The sequence below is a fragment of the Limulus polyphemus genome, unplaced genomic scaffold (genome assembly GCF_000517525.1).
Source record: "Limulus polyphemus unplaced genomic scaffold, Limulus_polyphemus-2.1.2 Scaffold320, whole genome shotgun sequence".
NCBI lineage: Eukaryota > Metazoa > Arthropoda > Merostomata > Xiphosura > Limulidae > Limulus > Limulus polyphemus.
The window spans coordinates 109,107-126,717 of NW_013665930.1; the positions used below are offsets into that span (position 1 = coordinate 109,107).

A 17,611-nucleotide genomic window follows, 5' to 3' on the forward strand; every position below is an offset into this window, starting at 1 on the left:
ATTTTTTCTAAAATGGTGGTGTCTATTTGCTTGTGACCACGCTGTGTATGTGTAGTTTATTGCCAGCAAGAAAAACTTTTTAACCATAGTCAATTCTTGTGTATAAAGTCAAAAGTCCAGTTGTTATAGCTGCTTGTACTTCAAGTGAGAGCAAACCTGTAGTTTTTAATTATTGTTTTAGCAGTTTTTTATGAAATAAATGAATTAAAACTTAAATAATATAAGGCTTTGAGTTATAATGTACATGGTAATGCTAATTTTATTAAAATACATTGATAATAAAATACTTTGATTAAATTTTGAATGTAACTCAGTAACGCTTTATGACATGTGCAGAAAAGAATTTAAAAATGGCACCAGTAGTCACAGGGTTAAGACTTTCATACAGATTACATTTCATCAAAATTTAAAATTGTCAGAGGAAGGGTGTCCTATAATATTTTAAATAATAAAAACATCTTTTTGTCATTGATCATTTTTTATGTAAAAGTTCTTTCCCCTTTTCTGATTTTGATTTCATTGTACCAAATTGTACTTTGTATCGCTTTCAAACTTAAAAATGTCCATGAGATTTAGATGTCAAATTCCTTATACCAAGAACAATCTGAATTCTTGAGTTACATAATTTTTTTTTTATGTTTTAAGCTACTGCTTAAAATTATTGACCTTTTTTTATATTCTGTGTAAGCTATATGTAGTTAATTTATATACATAATGAATAGTGGAGAAAAACAAGTTTTCTCTGTCCGAAGTGTTGAAATGAGTCAGAAGATCAGTTTTTTGGAGCCATGGGGAATCTATTGGAAAACAGAGAAGAATAAGAGATTTTTACTTACCTTCTGATTTCAGAGGCTGTGATATCTAGCTGTCTCTGCCTTTCATAAAACAAAAAGGAGTCTTGTGATTCATCACGTAATTGTCTAGTCTGATACTCAATATAACTTATTGGTTAAACATATATAAAAAATTTATCAATATTTCCTTCATTTTTAAGTATCCTTTTCTCGTGTCCATTGGTGTCAACTTACGCTATTAAGTTAGCTGTTTTTGATGTTACAAATTTCTTTAATTCTTTGTCTCTCTTTCTTTCAATAAGAGTATTCTGACTTTTAATCTCTGCATATTATATAAATTTAAAGCAAGCTACATTGATGTTCTAAGAACTTATGAATGAATTAAAGAAAAATGCAATATAATATGTCAACCACACTTAATATGCCGTATCCAGTGGTGATGTGTTCCTTTCCTTGGTACAAGGGCTTATCAGACTAACTAAAATACAGCAGGTGTTGTAATGGTCAGAACTGTTTATATTATGAACTTTCTTGAACAATGACTGTTATGGTGTGAACTAGATTAAGTAAGTGAATTGTAATTGTTATACATTTTATTCCATTCATTTATAAATTAGATTTTTAAGTTAAAGATTAATAACACAATATTATTTATATTTGATAATTTTGTATTTGAATTAACTTTACTGTCATTCAGAAGAAATGATCAACTATTAAGTTAGTCTTCTTGGTCCCAGAATGGGTCAAGAAACCACAGAATCAGTGAGAGAAAACTGTTAGCAATTCTAAGAACTTAAAAGTGAAATATGTGAACCGTACTAAATCTGCTATATCCTGATTGGATGTGGCCTTTCTCTCAGTACCAGGGCACATCAGGCTGGCTGGGATACAACCGACATAGTCTTTAAAATAAGCTTAGTTTAATAGCATGACTAAAACGTATGAATAATCTGTTTTTCTAATTGGGAGGGAAGTCAATATTTCAAACTCTGTTCAGTACAGAAACCAACAGAACACTACGTAGGAATACAATTCAGTGTTATTCCCCAGTACATTATGAAATACATTGTTTGAGATAGTGAGTAGACTAGCACAGTAATGCTTAAAATTAAGTAAACCAAAAGTTTGGTTTGTAAGTAACTGAGGTTTTGTCTCTTCTTTTCAGTATTGTAACTCTTACTGCTCACTCCTGTTGTAAATTTTTCAAACTATGGTTTCAGTGTTTAGTGTGTTGCTGGTATGAGCTGCTGAAGTGTAACATTAATGTATTCTAATTAATCCTTATTTTCAGATGTTTTTTAGAATAACAGAATTCTAAAAAGCAATTTTTAATATCATATATAAAAACAAGTAAAATAGTTTAGATATCTTTGTAAATTTTTTCAAGTATAGTGATAAATATCCAGATTAAGAACTATTTATCTGTGTAGATTTCTTACTGGACTTGGTTTTGTTTTCCAATTAACACTTAAACCGTTAGTAAAACAAGGAATTTTTAGATTGTTATGTGGCATTTAAAGTATTATTAAAATGTCAGTTTGACCTTCTGTCTACTAAGAAATTTTATGCTTTCTTCCAAAGTTCTGAGCATATATTAATGATTGATATGTGAAATAAAAAATCCAATTTGTAATAGAATGATTATTAACTTACCTTGAAATACTGAAGGGTTTTTGGTGACAAAGAAAAGTTTTCCTTAAAGTTTGGTTTTTTTGGTAGATATATGATATGCTTCTCTTAGACTAGAGAATTTTTTTCAGTAGTTTGAGATATGTACAGACTTTTAATTGTAACAAATATTATTTTATACTGATAATATCATTAGTAAAATTATAATCATTATCTACTCAATTTGAAAAACCAATGTTTGATGATAAAAAAATCAAGTTTTTGTTTTGCTTTGATTATCTCTGGACAGTTTCTATTGTGTGTATTTATCTGTTTATACACAACAATTTTAAATTTAGTTGACACAAACACATACAAAAGATATGAGTGCATGTATAAGGCTTTTATTGCTAAAAACTGGGTTTTGATACCCTTGGTGGACACTGTGTAGCTTTGTGCTTAACAATAAACAAACAAGAAAATATTTTTAAAAAATTATTTAGAGAGACTTAAAAGATTTTAAACTTATGTTTAATGCCTAATTGCCAAAGGAATAATTTTTAATATTCCATTAACATTGTTTTTGTAGGTTGTACAATGTTACAATATCATAAGAATAAGGAAAATTTTATATTATGATTTTAAAGCAAGCTTTGACACTGAAAATGACATGTTTTGTGTGCATCATAAATTAGGAGGCAAAAAAAGTAAAAAAACACTCTTATCATTTATCTCTGTTATTATTAAGATCACAGTATCTTAAAAAAGTAATTTACAGGTTTAATTATTACAGTAAAAATATTTTTAACTTACCATCAGACCATTTAACTAATAAGACCAAAACCCCTAGTACGAGGTTGAATGTGGAGGTAGAACATATAATCCTTTGTAGCCTTCCATTATAAATAATATGAAACTAATTCAAAATAGAAACAGACAAAAGTATAAAGAATAAACTACTTCTCTGAACTCAAATGTTTGGCTTGTATTTTGAATATATAAATACAACACATTCTTTACAGTAGTTCGATAGTTTTTTCATATTTATGTTAGGATATTTGAATGAGCTGTTAATTCTTTAGAACATTCTTTTTCAGTTATGCTTTATAATGTGTAGTAATTGATTTCTTTCAGCAAACAGTTTGTGGGTTTGATTTCTTAAGAACAAATGGCAAGTCCTATGTGTGTGATGTAAATGGATTCAGTTTTGTCAAGAATTCTATGAAATATTATGATGACTGTGCAAAGATATTAGGGTATGTATTCAGAAGTCATAAATTTTTTACACATTTAATTGCACATACTAATAATTGAGGTATTTGCTAAATACGGAGTTATTTTCATATAGTTTGAATGACTGAATTGTGTTTGGAAAGTACTATTTAAATTCCCTTTTACTGTGCAATGAAGGCTTACATAATTCAGTCAGCTGACCTAGTAAACTGTTCAAACTACATTATTTCAAATATATAGTTTACATTTGTGTGTTTATCTAAAATTACTTTCAGAAGTTCACCAGTTATAAAACAGAAATTATCATGACATTACAGAAAAATCTATCATGTGGTAGTATCCAAACCTTTAATCTATGTCTAATCAATTCTTGTGTTCATTTATGTTATTGCTGAACATAGAATACATGAACATGTATAAATTAATTCTTTTTGTTGCAAAAACTATATAATACAACTTAGTTTCTTGTAGTGAAGTAACTACAAAAGATGGGCCGTCCTGCATAAAAAGTAATTGGTTGTTCCACATTTATTTTCTTTGTTGGCAATTCTTACGTTTATCAGGTTTTTTGAGCCCTCTTTTGTCTTTGGACCCCCCCCCCCCCTTCAAATGCAGAGGCCATAGGAGCATACTTATGCTACTAGTTTCTTGATAAGTTTTATTGTTCAAAATGTTACTGAATATTTTGTTATTTTGAAACATATAAATAAATACTCTTGTTTCTGTAGAATGTTTTTTCAGATTTCAAAAAGTCAGTTTTATCATTTAATATATAAAATACAATTGAATATCATGAAAGTTATACTTTTTTTACTTATCCATCCTTACTATAATAATATTTTTATTAACTCTTCCAGATCTTTCAAATTAATACTGTGAAGTAGAATTAAAATTATAAGTATACAAATGTAATACTACTGATGTGAGTTTGAAAATTATTATTGAATATTGTATCTGCATTGAGATTAATATTCCCCTATTTTGATTGAGAGGTGGTAAAGAATATATTAAACTATGAAATAGAACTAGTTTTTATTAAATTTAAAGCATTACAGTAGTCCCTGGTGTATACAACCCCTCCCAATAAGAACTTCCTTTTAGATACAACTTTTTTTCTGTGCACTGAATGATTTTACATTGATCTGACCTCCCACGAATGACTTCCTGACAGATGAGATATACGACCATGATTTTTGGGTGAAAGGTTGAAAAATGAATTTTCTTCATATCAGTAATGAAATTTATAGAGACACATCATGAATATGGTGTATACAGTGAGGAACAAAGAGGTCACATTACTGGAGATTGCTTCACAGCTTAGTATATGTATCTTGGTACCATGGGGTGTTCAAATCAAACTCCTTGGTACATGTGTGTATGTATTTTGGTTTAAAAACATTCAGGTCCTGAAAGGTAACCAGGGGTGATCAGAAACTGTTGTTTGTCTTCACCCTGCTCGTGGAATTAAGGCTTATTCTTTTAGTGAATGTAGTAGATTTTGAGCCATTGGTCTAGACATTAAGTAACTTGATTAGTATTAACTAGTGGGTTATGAAGATTATTAACTCTGGTTTGTTGAGTGACAGACTTGACTAATTTGTGTGGTAAGCATGGCTAATAAAAGGCCTCAAACCATCCAGAAAAGCTGCAAATGTCTCAAGCTGAGAACAGGAAGTTGCTGTGAAGAAGAAGGCTCAAAGTGTTGATATAGAAACATGACATGGATGTTGATATAGACCAAAGTTGTGACGAAAGGTACAAAATAAATGCAACGTGGAAATTAGAGAATTTTTAGTTAACTTGAAATTGTTTTAATGTAACATATTACATTTTATGTTGTATTTGTCTTCAGAGAGAATTACCTTATAAGGCATTGGCTAGTCTAGCAATAAATTAGTTCACATATTTATTCTTATTTCTTTACTGGTTCTTTCAAATTTGAGGAATGGTCCCTTTTCGAGCTGTGATCCAAGTTTGGAGGTGAAATTTTGGTTTAGGGTGGGGCTGTTTTGTTAAATCAATATATGTAGCTTCCAATGTTTGGTTCTTTGTTTAAAATTACAGAGTTTTGTATAGATATATTGTGAATTTTTTGAGTTGCAATGATAATAAATACAAGTATGGGATGTTTTCAATTTTCTTCCGGTTTCTCTGATGTAGAATTCTGGACATTTATTACACGTTATTTTATAAATTGATACTAAAATACTGTGCTGAAAACTAACAAAGAAATGCTTCCTGATATAATAATTGCCAGACTCGTGAACATTCAAAGTGACTGTTAAATGTGCAAAACAAACAAAGGATAATTTTTTATGAAATAAATTCTGTGTCAGTTTGTAATGTTTTATATGTATGTACTAAAAAATGTGGTACATGTATCTTCATGAAATAAATGTGATTGATGAATAAATTATCTTACATAAAACATAAATAAAACAATTTTAAGTTATCTTTATTTAACTGTTATTATACATTGTACCAGTTTACTATGTTATCTGGGAATAGCAACTGGCACAGCTTGAACACAGTCGTTCTTCATTATCTGGTTATTGATCCTATGAATAATGCAACTTTTTTATCATGGCAGATAGGTCGGTCATATCTAAGGGGGACTACTGTATTAAAGAGTTTATGTATTACTGCTCAATTTTTATAAAATTATTTCCTTTTTGAAATGATTATGCTGTTTTGACTGTGATAGCTTAGCTTAGTTTGACTGTTGAATAAATTAAAAGAAAATAAATTAACACTTTCCAATTTATACAGTGAAGATTTAAAAATATGAATTATTTTTCTTGAGTTGTCTCGCTTTTCCTTTTAAGTTTGGATTTTTTTTTTTCTGAGATCAAATAATAAAATCTTTGATAATTTAATAACACAAATCAAACATACTTATAAGTTAAAACATTGGTAAAAGACTTGTATTTTGGTTATGATCTTTGAATATTAAAAAAGCCTATTTAGTATTCTGGTGTACTTAGGTTATCTTTGATTATTAGCAGTTTCATGTTATTTCAACAAGAAGTGAATAATATAATGATTTATGTTCAAGATATATTTTCCTTTTTGTTTGGTTAAAAAAGTTTTTAATTTTTAGCTTCTGTTTTCATCTTCACTGTGGTGACATTTAATCTACCAAAAAAATAAAAGAAAGTGACCTTTGAGTTAAATGATCCACATTGGCTTAATGCCAAGAAAAAATTGAAGTTGAACTGCTGTATTAAGAAACTGTATCAGCAACAAAACAAAGTGTATTTTTTTGAACCAATAGTGAGAATATAAAACTATTTGTATTGAAAGGACAGGATTATGCTTAAATGTTTAGTTATTTCCAAGATCAGCCTAAGAGGTGGCTATTTATTGTATTCATTAATGTTCCAAGGATCATTCCAAACTGTGAAACAAAGATGTCTCTTTCTTTTAGAATGTGTGTCTCAGTTTTAACTTTTGAATATATTTCTGTTTTCAGAATTGTATTTCAACTGTACCATTGGAATAGAAAAAAATGTTTTTATTAAAATGAGTATAAGCTGGTTAGCTAGATACATCTATTACTGGTAATAAATGGTTGTAAATGATGGGACAATTTGGTAAAACATTATGTGACCTGATAATTTTTGTTTTATTAACATTAGTTTTTTTTTAATGATTCATATATTTATTTGGTTAATAAGATTCACAGTTTTCTAAAGGTAAATTGACAGAACTTTTTGATTTCTAAAGGGAAAGTTAAATTTAGTTACAGGAAGACAAGAATGAAGTTTTTGATGGATGTCATTGGGAAGGATATCTTCTTGGACATGCCACCTTGTCTGTGATAACATTATGTGAAGCATACTTGGCTGTAGTGAGAGTCCCATACAAGGGAACGGACAACTGAAAACATTGACATTTAGTTGCTTGTATTTTGAATATTTCTCTGTTCTTGCAGTTGAAATTGGGAAAGTGTGATGTGAGTGAAGATAATTTTCCTTTTTGTTTCTTGCCTTCAAGCAAGAGGGAATGTCTTATGATGTGAAAGAGATAACGGTTTTTGTTTTAAACACTTATATGCCATTATCATAGTGTTGCTATTTATTGTATAGTTTTTTAATTATCTTGTTAGAAACATGATACTTAGAGAATTGGCCCCACAGCTGCACATTCCTTGGTCGATGCCATTTCAGCTAGACGATCCACCAATAGTTCCAACCACGTTTGGAAAAATGTAGGTGTCTGTGTTTAACTACCAAATAGATTATACACACTTCTTTTTTCTCTTCATAAGAGTATTAAATTTTTTAGTATATTACTTATAAATGTGATTTTTTACAAGAAGTAAGTTTTTTATTGTCCATTACATTCTAATTCATCGAGTCTAATTTAGACTATTTTTATTTTGATGATGAAACTATTAAAAGTGGTAAAAAATGGAGTGGGTGTATAATCTGGTGGTGTTTTTTTTTTTTTTATTTAAGTCTGTGTCAGCTTAACCATTAACCAGTTGGATCAATTTAGATTTTTTATGTTGATAATTTGCTCTTTCTGGAAACTTTCTTTTTTAACTTAAATTGACTAGGATATGGACTTGAAAATAAATTTCAATTGGATAAAGACTATTATTGGAATTGTTTGACAAACATTACTAAAATTTTTTACTTATAAGTTATTTCAACCAAATTCCATTATTTTAATATCTTTGACATGAACTTCACAGACTGTTTTAGTACTTGAATAGTTAGTTGAAAATTTAAAACATATAAATTTTGAATCATTTCTTGTTTGTGTGTCAGGGTATTTATCTGGTAACCAAAAAGTTAAATGAAAAATTTGAAGTTTTTAAATAAAGTAAAAAAGTAACTAAGTGCTAGTTTTATTCTTCAGGATGGAACTCAGATGTGTTATAGCAGTAATCAGGCATGGAGATCGCACTCCAAAACAGAAGATGAAGATGGAAGTAAAACACCCTAGGTAACTTATAAAATCTATTTACTTTCTTGTTTTTTCTTTTTAGGTTTTTAATAATAACTCTTCAAAAATCTTTTTTAATGTACACTTTATTTAATTTTTAGGTTTTTTGAGATATTTGAAAAGTATGGAGGCTACAAAGATCACCACATTAAGCTAAAAAAACCCAAACAACTTCAAGTAAGTGCTTTGTGATTTGTTATTGCAATGATTATTTTTATTTTGAAGAAAGACCAATAAAGTGTTAAGTAACAAAATTAATGACTGTATTTTATAAGACTATTCATGTAAAGGGAAAAATATTAACTATCCTGATTTTACCAGTTAATGATAGGATGTGTGAAAACACACTGTAAGGTCAAAAGATTTATAATAACAGGTAAATACACAATACGATGTAAGGTAAGTTCCAATGAAGGTTAAAACCACACTAACAGAACAATACCAAATTTATATGGATACAAGTTTTGACATTTTACGTATACATTTGGTATTGTTCCATTTGTGCTGTTTTAAATCAGAAAATTTGTTTATCCTTATGCAAGTAATTTCGGAAGATATTGTATTATGTACTTTTAATTCATATACATGACTCACACGTGTAAAGTGTAATGTTCGGTTGTATATATTTCAAGCTTGATCTTTGTTTAAATTCAGGAAATTCTGGATATTGCAAGATTTCTTCTCTCAGAGCTGGATAAAAAACCTGATCTTGAAATTGAAGAAAACAAGGCTAAGCTGGAACAGTTAAAGGCAGTCTTAGAAATGTATGTTATTCATGTTGTTTTATATAGTTATTTGAAGTCAGGGTATAAAACATGTACATTAATTATTCCGTATTACCAATATGTGCAGCAAAGAATGAACTCTTGGAAAACAAGCTAGAATTCAACTTTTTATTAAATGGTGAAATTATAATTTCACATGGTTAACAAGTGTCTTGTTTGTGTATATGTTTGCAGTGAAACAATTGGTGAAATATACTTGTTTACATAACAAGACATAAGTTGTTACAGTAGCATCCTATCAAACCTTTGTTTATGTTTCATTAATAGTTTTTCTTTTAGTAGCTAATGAGATGTTTAGAAATGCAAATAAGTTCCTAGATTAAAATATCTAAATAATGTGTTAACTTTTTAATATATTCATGCAAAGTTATCTTAATGACAGCTTATTCACTAATGTAGAGGGGAAAATTTCTAGGTTCGACAGCATCAGACTTAAGATGATTATCAACTCCGATTAATATTTCAGCTGATTTTGCAATGACAAAGAAAATATTGGTAGCTCTAATATAAAATAGTATAAGTGCTGGCAATGAATTGCATTATGCACACTTTTCAAAATTTACTTGCAGCAGTATGACATTGTGCTCTTTATGAGATGATACTACTTCTTACTTAATTGACATAATATTTGAGTTTATTAGAAGCTAGTTAGTGGCACTCAGTATTGGAATTACATCCATTATTACTTGAAGCTCATGTTTAAAGCAAGGGGAAATTATACATGAAGATTAGATTGATAAAAGAAGACTTCCATCCAATTCGATTTCTTTAGCAGACTTTTATAATTTTTATGCAACTTGTTTTAAAATTTCTTATTATAATCAAGCCTGAAATATTTGGGTATATTTATTGGGAATGATACTTATTTTTGCATGTTTGATCACTAAAGAATTACATCCTCTCTCGATTTTTGAAAATCACGCTTTAATTTGGCTGGCATGTGATGGCACAAGAAGTATATTTCACATTTTTCACTGATGTTAAGTTAATTTCATGAGTTGAGTATTTATTGAATGACTACATTTGTTAATTAAAGAATTTTTTTTTCACAAAATCATCTTATTTGTTTTGCAAAAATAAGATGTTTTTACACAAAACTTTTTTTATGAAATATGTCTTTAATACTATAAATTTAAACCTAATGAGATATTCTGAAAAGTAATTTTTAGGCTCTTTTTGTGGTTTGTGTTGGACTATTAAAAACTAAACCTAACTGTTCACCAATGATATCTGGAACTCAGTGTAAGAAAGAGAATAACATGACATGTAAATTGTACTTTTCTTAGGGGTAATTTTGAAATTCTTTTTAGTATGTTTCACAATGTAACAAAATATGTCAGTACATCTACACATTTTTCTACATAAAAACTTGCAATATTAGCATACTCTATCTGATACAAGGTAGTCTTTGTAACGTTTGATAATACATCAAATACGTAATAATACATCACTTGAAAGATTTATTTTTTCAGTATGTGCTAAACAAAAGTTTACATTGATTTTATGCTAATGTTACAAAAAATGTTGTAGTCATTGACAAGGAACCCATAATATAACAGGAGTATATAAACTGAAAAGTACTTAGTGTATCAGTAGTAAGCTTGAGGGCCTAATACTTAGACTGGAGATTTAGACTGTGATGGGCACAGCACAGATACTGAGAGAGCCCAGTTTATAGCTTTGTACTTCACAACAAACAAATCAGTTAAAAGTTTAAAAAACTAATATGGCTGTTTAATAAAGCTATGGATGCAGTCTGCTTTCAGAGGCAATAATTTTTGGTGTTAAATGTAACTTGTCAGGAACTACAAAACCAGTTTTCTACAACACTTTTTAAATTTATATAGAAATTTTAAATACATACTGTGTGCGTGACTGCCATAACTCCAAGAGGAAAGAACCCAAAGACCTGAATCTTTGCATCTTTACTAAGGGGATTCTGAGAGTGTGCGTGTGGGTATCATTTTTTATATTTTTTTCTATAATAATAAAAGAGTCTGTGTGTGTGTGACTACCATAGCTCCAAGAAGAAAGAACCCGGAGACCTGAAACTTTGCATGCATCTAAGGGAAATCTGGGGGTGTGCACCTGGGTATTATTTTTTAGATTTGACTCAAAAAAATTTGGCCAATTTTTTTGCCCTATATCCCTTTATACTTATAGTTTTGTTTTCTGAATGTCTATAGAAAAGTATCCTATTTTTTTCCAGTTCTCACTTACTGAATGAACAATATGTGGAGGTTTTCTGCTAAATACTCTTTTATTTTTTTCAACACAAACATGGGAAAAAAATATACATCGAAGATTTAAAAAAAGTTAAATTGAATTAAGTGTAGGAAACAGTAACAAACAATGGGAAGAAAAATATGAATCAGAGAATATTGGAGAATTCAGAGAATGAAAATAATTCAAATAAAACACAGGAAGAAAAAAAAACGATTCTGAGAAGCTAAATTAAAACTAGTTGCTCTTAAACAGAATTGAATTGAGTTGGAAAATGGCAACAGACAAATCAATTAAAAAATTGGTACACTTTAGTAACTATAGAAGTAATTAAGATAATGAAAACACTTGACTGGTACTTGAGGCCTCTGAATCATGAGGGGACCTTAGAATCCTGCAGTGGAGTGTGGGTATGTTATGCTAATGTGTGTGTGTATAGTTTACTAACTGCTCTGCTGTTACAGGATTTGAAAATTTGCATATACCTTTTAATAAACTGGGAATATTACTGGAACAAGATAACTGACAACGAATTACATAGTATGGAAAATGGGGATCATTACTATATTACTGAAATACAAATACAAGAATAACTATTCTACTGGGGGTTATAAAACAACTGAATACTAATATTTTGCTAACAGACATATATTGTTATGTAGCCACAAAGGCTATACTACAAGCTGTACAGTACACTAAAGTTTGATCAGAAATTTTTAATGTTTTTCATAAGTTAGCATTATAATTTACCTTTCAACAAATCTTAAAAGAAGAGATACAAATCTTTAACATATGATTCCAACTTTATGTTCATTTATTTTGGAAATTGTTTATAGTCATTCACACTTTACATAGTATTAAAATGTGCATATTAAATAATTGGACAGAAAAAAGTATTTGATGAAATGTGTTTTCTGTGTAACATGATTTAAGGTACAAGTGAGGTTAGTAATAATATAACAATACTTCCATAGATAGTTTAGAGTGTAGTTTAGGGAATAATTATCTTCAGTGTGATGAAATGTTGCCTGAATTGATTATGATTGCTGTAGGAAATAGAATTGTTGTTGTTTTTGTTTTCCATTTACACACGAGTTTTTAAATAATAGTAAAATATACATTACACCAGTTATTTATCAATTCTGTTGGTGACAGAACAGAAACAATGACATCAGTTTCCCTTATCATGATTTTTATTAATGTAGTTTATCCAGTAATAAATTTCACTCTTACTGGCTTAAATTGAGCACCATTATTAGTATTTCAGAATTATTGCTATTTTAATTCAGACAGTGTGACAGAGTACTTAGGACTATTATTTAGCAAATCAGTTTGAATCTTTATCAACCCTTACAATTAAATAACATAAAGTAATTGGACATTTCTAACAATAAGTTGTTTTAATGCATGTGTTAATATACAAAAAAATTGTGTAAATCAGTCGTATGAGTTTGGAGTTCATTTAGAGTTATTGTTAAATAAAAGAAATAGCAATTACTTATATGGTAGCAGAAGACTTATTTTTGTGTTACTTGGTATGTAACATTCATTATTGTTTCTATATCAGTTTGTTTATTAATGTTTTAGTTGGTATGTAACATTCATTATTGTTTCTATATCAGTTTGTTTGTTAATGTTTTAGTTGATATGTAACATTCATTATTGTTTCTATATCAGTTTGTTTGTTAATGTTTTAGTTGGTATGTAACATTCATTATTGTTTCTATATCAGTTTGGTGTGCATCCAACAACTTAGTTTAATTGGTGATCAGTAGTGATTTATATACATGTGAAAACCATGATTTATAAAAAACTGAGTATTATTATTGTTATAATTAGGACTTGCAAAAAAATAAAAATAATGAGAATATAAGTTCATAAAAATGCCCATAAAGTATCACTAGGTTAAAAATAGAATAGTGCCCTAAACTTAAGTGTTTTCTTGATTTGAAACAATAATCTTTGTGTATTTTTTGCAATTTTTGATAATGCATTAAAAATATATATGTGATGCTATGTAAACTATATTTTAGGACTTAATTATAATTTCTGGTTCAAGAAAACTAAGAAAAGCATTTCCTTATGTAACTAATATGTGTTTAAAATCAAGCTAATTCGTAAGTTTCAAATTTTGATATCAAGATGAAAGTGATATGTTGTTATTGTATATCATTTGATATATTTGAAGTTTCTGAATTAGACTGATGTTGCAGTTATGTCTGTGTACATGGAGTATGTAGTTTTAATTTTTTTTAATACTATTTATTATTCCAGTAGTATAGTTCAGGATTCAAGTTTCAGCTGGAATTTTCATTTGACTTTTTTTTATGTGAAACCTACTTTCAAGCTAGGTGAAAAATCACCAATTATCTTTTTTTTGTTGGAAAACTCAGAACATAACAAGAGTTGTAATGATCTTACTGAATTGTTCTAGAATGATAAAAATAACCAGATTTATCAATATACAAATATTTATGTGGTAACTGTTGCAAATTAATCAACTGTGTTCATTGTAATGTTGAATATATTGTGATTTATCACATATTTTTCCTGCTTTTATTTATTTTTGTACCAATGATAAAACAGTACTGTTATTTTTAATAAGTCATATTAAGAAATGAAATTAGAATTATCTGTTAGTATGTTATTATATATTTGTTTAAAACTACAAATGTATTTCTTAATGAAATTGCCCAGGACTTTGAATCTTGATAGTATTGAACCATATCGTATGATGCTGATGGTTGAAGTAATATGATTTCTTTGTAGTGATTTTGAAGTTATATGTATAATTTACTCCCCTCAGTTTAATTGTAAACAGTAATTACAGATTTCTTTTGTAGGTTAGAGAATTTTATGTGATAGTTATTTTGAAATGTGTACAGGTTTAGCTGTTAATCTCTGTCATGGGACAGTCAAATTAAAGTGTGTGTACTGCATGATATAAGGGACAAGATCTGCAGCTAATGACACTGGGTACAAGACAAAATATTTTCCTGCACCTAAACACTATTGATGAACTCGTCAATAATAGTTGCATGTTTATTCTTAATATATGTAAGTGTTAAACATGACTTGTGGTAGGAAATGGTTACAATGTACTGTTATTTAGCTCTCATAGTCTTTTTTCCAATATCATGACTGATTGTAGATCAGATAAAAACTGAAGGAAACTTTTACAAGAAATAGAACTTGACTGAGCTGGGCACTCAGCTCTATTTCAAACCATTTCTAATCACACATTTCGAATGAACAAACATATCTGATGTTTTCATTTCTTTTTGAAGTAGTCACTTTGCTCAATTCTTTGTGAAGGCTGCTGACTAAGGTTTTTGTCACTGAATTTTTGTTTCAAGAATATAATATTCTTATCTGTTCAACTTGTATCATTAAAATCTATAACTTCATATACATTTCTGCTTGAAAAATATTCTAGTGAATACTTGTTTAAGTAAGTTTTGTTGACAGTCAAACCATACTAGATAAAATCATTTTCTATTCAAATTTATAAAGCAAGATATGATGAGCATCGAAAATATTGGAGCAAAATGGATAAATAATTGACACTGAATTGACTGCTTAGTATTACTTAATTTAATGGTGTCATTGACTTTGCATGTAATGAGTAGTGCGGAGTGATTTCACAGAAATTTATTATTACAAATGAAAATAAAGGTGTAAGTGAATCTGACAGGTAGTAAACTTTTCACTTCCCTCTCTCAAGTGAGGAGTTGATGCCATATTCTCCCAAGTAATGTTCAAATCAGTATTATAAAGTGTGTATTCTAAGAGTTTATTCAGTTGTATGTTATTTCTGTTTAAGAATGTCATAAAAAAATATACAGGCCTTGACTTGTAAGATGTTTTTGAATTCTAAGTAGATTTATTTGTAAATGATAATAATGGGTGGGGGAGCTATAACTCGCATTATGCAACATAGTAACAATAATTGGGTAGAAAGTAAATTCTACGTGCTTCAGGAGTTTTCTTGTCCATCTGTTGACTGCTTTGTTAATTTCAATTTTGCTGTTCTTTATAATTTTTCATAACACAGAATAATAGTAGAATAGTGGTTAATATGTTTATAATAAACACATGAGATGGTGGTGTCAAGAGACTTCTTAAAATTAACTTTAAGATACTATTATGATTAACAAATTTTCAACACAGCCACATTTTTATAAACTTCCCTCGTATATATTTTACCCTTTTTTTTCATCATATGCTATTATTAGTTAATTAAGGAATAGATCAAATGTTGTTATAATAATGGCTGAAGGAATTTTAAAAGTAAAAGGTTAACTAGATTTCTTTTTATTCAGTTAGTAGATCAGTTATAGCTATTTATATTTAATGTATTTGGAGTCTTTTCATGTATTTTATTTATGAACCTTCAGTAATCTGATTTGTTTTCATGTGATAGTTAATTGCTGTGAAAATCTTGAGTTTTTTGTCAGGTTTAATCACAACAACCCTGCCTATCAAACCTTATAAAACTTTGACTAGATATCCATGGTTTAGGCGTGTTTCTTGTTAGGTGACTAGCATGTAAGCAAGAAGACGTCATTAAATACAGCATGTTAAATAATAAGACAAATATCTATAGAAAAAGGTAAAATAAAACTCAAAAGCAGAACATTTCTCTTATTAGTTTTTAGTGCTTTTAGTCACAATAAACTTCATTTTAAGTTGTTGATTTCATTGTAACCATGACATGCTTTGAAGACTTTCAATGATGGCGATCTTACAAATATATGATAAGCCAGAACAGCATTTCTCAACTGTGGACTGGTGCAGGTTTGTGGGAATTCACACAAAGAAACAAATAAAAAGTGACAGAATATTCATATTTAAATCATGATGATTTTTCATAGTGCTTGTGTATAGTGGTCCACAACAGTGTAGTGTGGCATCAAGTCCATTCCTGGTATCGAAAAGGTTTAGAAATGCTTTTCTAGAAGAAGAATATCAAGAAGCAAGGAAGGCTGCTTTTATAAAATGTGGAACATAGGAGTTTAGTTGAATATGATATGCTGAACTACCAATTTATAATTTGGTCTTGCAAAGTTAGCAATGGGTGGTGTTGACTAACTGCCTTTCCTCTAGTCTATCTCTTCAAAATTAGGGACAGCTCACACAAAAACCCTCATGTAGCTTTCCAAGATATTTAATAAAATTATTAAGTTTTTAGGGAAATGTGATTCATTTGTTTGAAAATGATTGAATAATGTTTTATATTAAATGTGAAAGATAAATAAAATATTTATAAAAATACAAGTTAAGCATGAAACATAATTTTTTATAGCATTCCATAAAATCTTTACATAAAATTACTCATTTGGCCTCAAGTTTTGACATGCAGAAATTAAGACATTCATTTAACTTTTGTAGAAAGAATCGCTGATTGATTCTTTGATTCTGATTAAGTGTTTTTTGAAGAATATATATTTCTTTCATGTGCCTAAACCTACCATTCTTATGCAATTATTTTATTAATTCATATTGGTTTATGAAGTATTATTCCCATTTTGAAGGTATTAGGTAGTCAAGAAATTAGTGTCGCTTTTTTTAGATGAAAACACCTGAACAACTTGTATATCAAAACAAAATATATATTAAATGAAATAGTCTTCATTCTTATCAATGATGCTTTTCCATCTTACAGTAAGGTTGTTAATGCTCTGATTAAAGAAATCACTTGACTTTGAAGTAAAAAACATGTCAGTGTACTCTTTATCACCTTCCACATTTGCATACATTTTACTATTAGGATAGTGTTGCAGTGAACGAAAATAGATGATAATCTCATGGTGCCATATCTGGAGAATATGGTGGGTGAGGGAGAACTTCTCAACCCAACTCCATAATCTTGTGTTGCTTCAGACGTGCCACATGTGGACATACATTGTCGTGGAGAAGAAGAACGCCTTTCCGATAGAAAGGTGTTCTGATGAAGGGCTTGATTTAAATGTTCCAGTTGCTGACTATAGATCTCTGCATTGACAATTTGCTGTG

General features: G+C 28.9%; 1 protein-coding gene across 12 annotated transcripts in view; it reads left to right on the top strand.

Moving 5' to 3' along the window:
- The window catches only part of LOC106457347 (inositol hexakisphosphate and diphosphoinositol-pentakisphosphate kinase-like), a 211,293-nt gene that overhangs the window by 84,246 nt on the left and 109,436 nt on the right, over nt 1-17,611 (top strand). For all 12 annotated transcript variants that reach the window (XM_022383235.1, XM_022383240.1, XM_022383244.1 and 9 more), the window contains 5 exons: nt 3,537-3,658; nt 7,744-7,845; nt 8,502-8,588; nt 8,690-8,765; nt 9,243-9,352. In XM_022383235.1, the coding sequence (XP_022238943.1) occupies nt 3,537-3,658; nt 7,744-7,845; nt 8,502-8,588; nt 8,690-8,765; nt 9,243-9,352 (497 nt within the window). The remainder of the gene's footprint in view (nt 1-3,536; nt 3,659-7,743; nt 7,846-8,501; nt 8,589-8,689; nt 8,766-9,242; nt 9,353-17,611) is intronic.